The following is a 7,724-nucleotide window of genomic DNA, read 5'->3' as shown; positions in this document are numbered from 1 at the left end:
TTTGAGACGGAGTCTTGCTCTGTTGCCCGGACTGGAGTGCAGTGGCCCGATCTCAGCTCACTGCAAGCTCCGCCTCCCGGGTTTACGCCATTCTCCTGCCTCAGCCTCCCGAGTAGCTGAGACTACAGGCGCCCGCCACCTCGCCCAGCTAGTTTTTGTATTTTTAGTAGAGACGGGGTTTCACCGTGTTAGCCAGGATGGTCTCGATCTCCTGACCTTGTGTTCCGCCCGTCTCAGCCTCCCAAAGTGCTGGGATTACAGGCTTGAGCCACCGTGCCCGGCCTCCAGCACCATTTTTTTAAGGCCTTTGCACCTTTGTTAAAAATCAGTTGTCCACATACATGTTGGGTTATTTCTGGACTCTATTCTGTTCCATCAAACCAATGCACAGCCAGCAGAAGGGACTGATCCCAAAAACATATGAGTGAATGAATAGGAGTACTGGGTATGAAGCTTCTCATCTTTAGGTATGTCCTAAAGAAGAGTTACTGAACAACCACAAAGAAGCAGAAAAACTCCGGCACTGTTACATATATATGTAAAGAAAAGTTTCAAAATAACAACAATGTAAAATGAGGCAAAAAGGAGCCCCTACGTAGTGTTTACATATGGTTGGTTTTGGAGAAGTGTGTGACTATGTAGAACTAGATTGCAGAAGGCTGAAAGAGTAATGGCAGGGGGACCTACACACACCCAACAGTCACTAAGGAAGTGGCTAGGCCATCTCTCCCGGGTGAACCTTTCTCCATGTTCCCCATGGCATTTTATTCACACCTCTGTAATACAATCTTTTGCTTATGTTTCTGTTCCATTCTGAGTTTCTTGAAGGGAGGCATCATACCTCATTCAACTATACTACTAAGTACAGTGCTAGAAACAAAACAGACATCAAAATAAAAACATTCAGGAGGAGGGGAACGTTACCTTCTCAGCCCCTTGATACATCAGTTCTCCTTATCACTATATGTTTGCAACAAGAGTAGCTAAGAACTGCGGAGTGGAAGGGGGAAATTAATGGTCAGTTTCTGAACTTCACCATGCAACTTCCTTTACTGAAAAATTTCAGCTTCACAGATTAAAGATGTCTATGGTTCAAACAGCATTGCCTCTATCACCCCTGCATTTAAAGTAAAAATGCACTTGTTTGGGGGAAAACAATCATAGGAAAAATTCTGAACCTACAGACAAAGAAAAATTAGCAACAGTCTGAAGCAAAAGGATCTCCTCAGGGCACTCAGAAGGAAAAAAACATCACGCAAGTCTTTCCTTTTTCTCTGGGACATATGGTCAAGTATATACAAGGGATTTGACTGGTTTTACTCTAAGTATTCAGCTAACAGACAACCTACCTTGTAGCAGACATGCAGAAGTGGGCAGTAGCTTGCTATTGCACAAAATGTAGGGCCTTACTCTTCCCAGTGAGGATGGTCTACAATTCCAGTTAGGGAGACAGAAGGGGAGGGATGTATCCTCTGCAACTATGCGTTTAAATTTATACATAAAAGGGAGGGGCCACGGTCACATTTAACTGGAGTTATTTTTCCTTCCTATTATATTAAAACATCTGGATTATCTATACTGGCTAATAATGGATATTTCTGCAATCTTAGAGCAATCTTGCAATAATACAAAAACAAACAAAAAAAACTAGACTACAACTAACATTCACTTTATTCAGTTTTGTTCTCTCAACTTAGAAGGCAACAAATGACCACATAAAAAAGGGAGCATTTCAGAATATATATACATAAAATTGGTCTGGGTACCTAAGGTGTCTGCTTTAATAGAAAACTGACACCCCCAACTAAGTGTTCTATTTAGCTTCTACAATAGTTATTCCTAGATCTTAGTCATTACATTTTTATTTAAGGTACTGTGTTACTTTCATGACTACAAAATGAGGTACTATGTTACTTTCATGACTACAAAATGAGGCACTCGTACAAAACAGGAATGAAAACATACATATACTGTCATATCTTTATGTCTTATGAATGCCAAAGATATTGTCAGGGATTATTTTAAAGAAGCCCTTACTCATGATGGCTATTTTTAAAAATGGCACAGGGCAGTATCAGGCTGAAAAGAAAACACCTGGTTGAGGGGATCAATTAAGTAAATACAAGACAGCTTAACCAAGGAAGTCAGCGAATCTCCACAAATGAGGCTTTTAATAATACTTTAGTGGTAAGACATTTAAGTTGGTTTTTTTTTTTTTTTTTTTTTTGATGGCTGAATAACATCCTAAAGGAGTATTTTAAATGTAATCTTTTAATTTTACAATGTAGAAAACTTCTCACAGTAAGTAGAGAGATCAGAGTACTCAACCCTGAAAATGAAAATAAGTAGCTCACTTGGAAAGTTTTAAAAAGTACCAGTGTTCTTATGGCACTACATTCTCCTGCACGTGTGTTCACGCACATTTGCAAACGCAATACAATGTAGAAATGTCCAGTGTTACTGTTTTGTTTTAAAAAGTCATCAATTCAACCTAAATTCAAGAATTACACTTTTAATAGTGGCATTTTGCCAATACAGAAATGACGTATCTTGGATCAAATCATTTGAAGGAAAGTTATTCTCTATTACTTGAATAAGGGGAAGAAAATACACAAAACAAGAATCCACAGTAACAGTTACATTAAATGTTGAAATAAAAATTACTTTTTGTTTACATCTGGAATTGAAATGGCCCATCTTCATTGTTTCTCCAGAGAACTAAGAGGGGGAAAAAAAATCACCTAAAAACATGGGAAGTTTTTTAAGGCTAGCTATATACAAACATCACATTGGCATTTTTCTTCAGTTTTCATCTCAACTATTAGTACTAAATAGTTTAAAAATCAAACATAATTTACTAATAATGAACAACTGCACACTTCATACTATGACCATTTGATAACTGGTCATGTAAAACTAATCCCAAATGCTGATCTGTCTTCTATATATAAATAGTAAAAATAAAACGAAAAGGTCTTCTTTCCTAGTTAACTTTCTTGAAGGCTGTTTTAACCCAATATAAAATGAAGCAAAACTATAGTATAATTCTTTTAAAAATTTATGTGAAGGAGGGCAGCAATACTAGCATTTTCTGAACTATGGGTTTTAAATATGTAAAAGGCTCTTGGTTAATATTAATAATAAAATCTGAATGCTACCCAAGCAAATATTATGCCGGAAAATGCTTTTTCTATGACAATACTTATCTCATTGAAAACAACAGGATAAAGTACAATAGAAAAACTAGGGGAGAATTCTTAAGTAAGACAATATAAATTACCTGCCAGTGAAATGGAGGGCAATGTTTTGGCCATTCATATTGTTTGTTTACAAAACATTTGATAAGATTCATTTAAAATTCTGTAGGATTAAGAATTTTTAACCTTTTGAGGTATCTGCCTAGGATCTCTTTCTGTTAAAACAGGTATGTTCCAATGACTTTATACCAAGATCCACAAATTCTTTGAAAAATTAAAAAACAAAACAAAACAAAACCCAAAATTAACATAATCAAGTTGGCCAGGTGTGGTGGCTCACACCTGTAATTCCAGCACTTTGGGAGCCCAAGAAGGGCAGATCACTTGCAGTCAGGAGTTCCGAGACCAGCCTGGCCAACATGGTGAAACCCCATCTCTACTAAAATAACTAAAATTAGCCAGGCGTGGTGGTGCGCACCTGTAGTACCAGCTACTTGGGAGGCTGAGGCAGGAGAATCACTTGAACCTGGGAGGCAGAGTTTGCAGTGAGCCAGGATCGTGCCACTTGCACTCCAGCCTGGGCAACAGAGTAAGACTACATCTTGGGGGCAAAAAAAAAAAAAAAGAGTTAAAAAAAAAAACTACAAATATATCAAGTTACATGCTCAATTCAATAATAATATTTGTCTCCCAAAGAGAACAATTTAGAAATACATCATGACAGGCAGTATTATATTTTAAAATCCTCCTAATTTTTTATAGGACTACATTTCTGAGTAAAGGTAGGGCTAACAAAGATCTTATTTCAAATGAGAGAAAAGGCTACTCCAAAGTGCCAAAGAGTGTAACACTGAATCCTATGTCAACCATTATTTCTAATACTGATTTATTTTCCAAATTTTGCCTAGGTTGGCCTTGAACGCACAGCCTCGCCTCCTTGTGTGCCAGGACAACCGGTCAGAGCCACTGCAGCTCCTGATACTGATGTTTTTAAAAATGTGTTTTAAAGTAACTGCTTACCACTTAGGGAAAAAATTGTTGAAGTATAAAACAGCCAGAACACATTGCTCTTTATTTTGGTAGCTTATGTTTGGCTGACTTGCATATGTTAAAAAATTCTCAGATTTTAGTCGCTGGATTTTAATACTATGTGAAAATTCTTTTATAGTTCCTGAAGACCTATGCTATACACTTTCTATGAGACCTTCTAAAGTATCATTCAAAAACAAACACTACCCTTACAACATACCTTTAACATTAAACACTTAGATCATGTACCCAACCATTCCATTTTTCTAAACTTCTTATTTGAAGCTTTGGTTATGAGGGAAAACAAAGTTTGTAAGGGTTCAGTTCTCTTGAGATTTTTCAGGTTGTTTCCAATGAAATACATTCCTATGTTAAAAGGCCAGCTCAGCCAAGCTTCCTTCTGGAAAAATAATGAATTGGTTTTATTTGAAGTTTTATTCTGTAAACAAAAAGCTTTGGAAACTTTGGGATTTCCTGATGAAAAGCTAGGAGAAATGCACATCTAGTCCTCAGCCAATGAGGCACTAACCAGCGAGACCAGATGTTCTAACCAGTCTTCTCTAATGCTGTCAATCTAAGACCACAACCACATCTACACTTCACAAGCATCTCAGAAGTCCTAAATCCAGTAAGATGCAGTACAGCTGGCGATGTCATTTTGAAAGATTTATGACCTTGCATGACTTCTGGCCACTGCTATGGAAAAGAAAGCATGTGGGGCAGGGGGGGTGGGGGGTGGACTAATGAAAATCTTCATTTGGCCTTTTTTTCTCTTTTCTAAGTATAGACATGCCCCTAACAAGCACTGAAACCCAACTCCCAATGCTGATCACATTAGGAATATTAAATTATCAAAATTAAAAATAATTTCCTCACCTAGCACAAGATACTATACAATATTACAAACACAGACACATGAAAAAAATCAGGCAGTAGAAAATGTACAACAGCTTTGGTGTTATACAAAATAACTTCCACAAACAACTAACAGTGAAGCATAAAGTTCATGTTTTCTTACCACAGACACTCCACTGCTGATTTCTACTTGTTTCCTTTAACGTTCTTGGTAAGGTCTGAATAGCCAAGAAAGAATGTACAGTTCCCTTAGTGAGAGCTGCTAGGACATCATGAACTTCGCTCCACAAGGCATCACTGAAAAGTCTTGGCTGTGTACTACTGCTCTGTGGCATGTTTCCTGTCGAGACCACAGCAGGTCCAAAATAAAGTGACAACTAGATTTAATAAATTAATATACATTTTGTTTAAAGATGTACAATGCACATTCTGTTTAATCCAAGGTTTTAGGGTATCAAGGAACTTGTATTTACACATATACAAATCTCAGACAGCAGTAAAGTCAGAAGATCCAGGGAAGAACAGCAGAACCTTACACCGCTGCTCTCTGAATGCTGAGAACACAAGTCAAATACATTTAACTTAAAAACAACGCTGAGAGATCACTGGGAAAAATCTCCAAAGAGAGAAGTCCACAAAAAAGGACATGTAAAGGGGAAGGTCAAGTTGTTGAGACAACTACTTTATTCTTGGGATGACTGTGGAGGTGCTGGAGATGAGCCTTGTTTGCCAGATTTCCGTTCGTAGTTCACAAGTCGTTGACCCACAAGATACCTAGGTTGCAAAAACAAGGTGGTTACTCTCTTGTGTGAACTTACAGAGTAAAACATTCATATGTCTTTTTAAATCTAACTCCTACTTAAAACCCATCAATGGTTGGGCTAGTCAAAGGGAGTCTGGAGTGAACATCTGTAAAGGCCAGCATGTCTAGCTAGGCATGGGTTTGTAGAGAGCTGCAGAAGCAGCAAAGGCTGGAAGGCCTCCAATGCTATGCAGTGGAGGACATGCTTCAGTCAGTGGTTTAGGGGGTCTCAGACACTCAGACACGTGGAGGTCAGGAGGGATACAGTAAACTTATGCAGTGGACTTATCTGTTAAGGTTCAGATTTTATAAAACAACTTAGTGCACAAATCTAAGGAGACAGACTAAAAACAAGACCATCAGTAAAGCTAGGAAGGGGCTGGGCGCGGTGGCTCACACCTGTAATCCCAGCACGTTGGGAGGCAGAGGTGGGTGGATCACCTGAGGTCAGGAGTTTGAGACCAGCCTGACCACCATGGTGAAACGCCATCTCTACTAAAAATACAAAATTAGCTGAGTGTGGTGGCACATGCCTGTAGTCCCAGCTACTAGAGAGACTGAGGCAGGAGAACTGCTTAAACCCAGGAGGTAGAGGTTGCAGTGAACTGAGATTGTGCCACTGCACTACAGTCTGGGTGACAGAGTGTGACTCTATCTCAAAAAAAAAAAAAAAAACGGTAGGAAAGGACAAAAGTAAAACTGGAAGCTCTAGTTATAGAGAAGAAAGGAGAAACCAAAGGAGAGATTTCAGTGAAGTCAAAGGGAAGACAGCATGGCAGTGAGTGAGTGTAAGTGACAGGAAGTGGGAGAATATGGTTCAACAACAGAATGGCAAATGTTCCTAACTTATATATGTGATGAAAGGAGAAGGCAATGGCAAAGGCCAATAGGGCTGCAGAAACAAGGCAGATGTTACTGTGGTTGGAGGGACAGGGCTGGAGATCCTACTCAAGGAGACAGACATCTCCAATGCCAGGGAAGGGCAACAGCTGCACTGATGGCTCACTGAAGGCCTGCCTCACTTAACGTGAGCAGATGGCTTGCAGGCTGACCCCAAGAGGACAGCAGCGACAAAGTTGGATGGCAACAAGCTGTAGGTGGCTGGGCACAAGTGTGAAGGGCACCCATTTGGAGGCAGAGATGCAGATCCAGTAAAAGCCCACAGAGTTAAGGAGACTGAGGGAGAGTGAAGCCTGCACATGACAGGCTGCCAGGGAGCTTTCCTTTGTCCCTTTCCTCCATTTATGGAGGAAATGAGACCAACAGTTCCAGGCTGCAGCATTGTTTTCAGAAAGGGAAAGTGTATGAAGCCCAGTGACAAAGGCTTAGCATGTTTTAATAAGAGCTCACTGTGGGAACTCTTACTTTTCACCAATACCTTCTCCACCTTGACTTTCATCTATTACTTTTCTGTAAATGCACAAAAGCCTAAGGAAATATTTGGGTAGTTTATGTCCAGTAGCTTAATATGTCACTTTTTAAAAAGTATGCTAATCTTATTACATCTTTATCCATAATGTCACTGTTTTATTCCTTTTCTTTTGTCTTACCTTCTTTTCTTGAAGTTAGCCCTTCCTTACCCCACTGTTTCCCAAACAACCAGTGTTTTTTAAAACTTCGAGGATTTTGTAAATATTTTAAACAGTGAAGGTTGAGCAATATCTACTAAAATATATATAGCACTACCTGGCACACAGTGATGACCAAATACCAAGATACAGTAAGAATATGGTCAGCATTATAGCAATGACAAAGTAAGTAAATAAAAAGCATACAGAAACCAAGTTAAATTGAACAAATCCAAAGAGTAACTCAGTGGCAGAGAAAGGAGACTCTGAACC

The 7,724-nt window shown here is 39.1% G+C and overlaps 1 protein-coding gene across 5 annotated transcripts in view; it reads right to left on the bottom strand.

Moving 5' to 3' along the window:
* Positions 1 to 2,205: 2,205 nt before the first annotated feature.
* Positions 2,206 to 7,724, bottom strand: part of MARCHF6 (membrane associated ring-CH-type finger 6) — an 83,698-nt gene continuing 78,179 nt past the window's right edge. For 4 of the 5 annotated variants that reach the window (XM_023218285.2, XM_023218287.2, XM_023218289.2 and 1 more), the window contains one exon: positions 4,094 to 5,855. In XM_023218285.2, coding sequence (XP_023074053.1) covers positions 5,765 to 5,855 — 91 coding nt within the window. In that variant the 3' untranslated portion in view covers positions 4,094 to 5,764. Of the gene's footprint in view, positions 3,799 to 4,093; positions 5,856 to 7,724 lie in introns of those variants that run through there. The other variant, XR_002732929.2, reaches the window with a different exon arrangement.

The sequence above is a fragment of the Piliocolobus tephrosceles genome, chromosome 4 (genome assembly GCF_002776525.5).
Source record: "Piliocolobus tephrosceles isolate RC106 chromosome 4, ASM277652v3, whole genome shotgun sequence".
In the NCBI taxonomy this organism is placed as follows: domain Eukaryota; kingdom Metazoa; phylum Chordata; class Mammalia; order Primates; family Cercopithecidae; genus Piliocolobus; species Piliocolobus tephrosceles.
The sequence above is the reverse complement of the archived record's forward strand: the minus strand, read 5'-3'. Positions and strand labels throughout refer to the sequence as shown.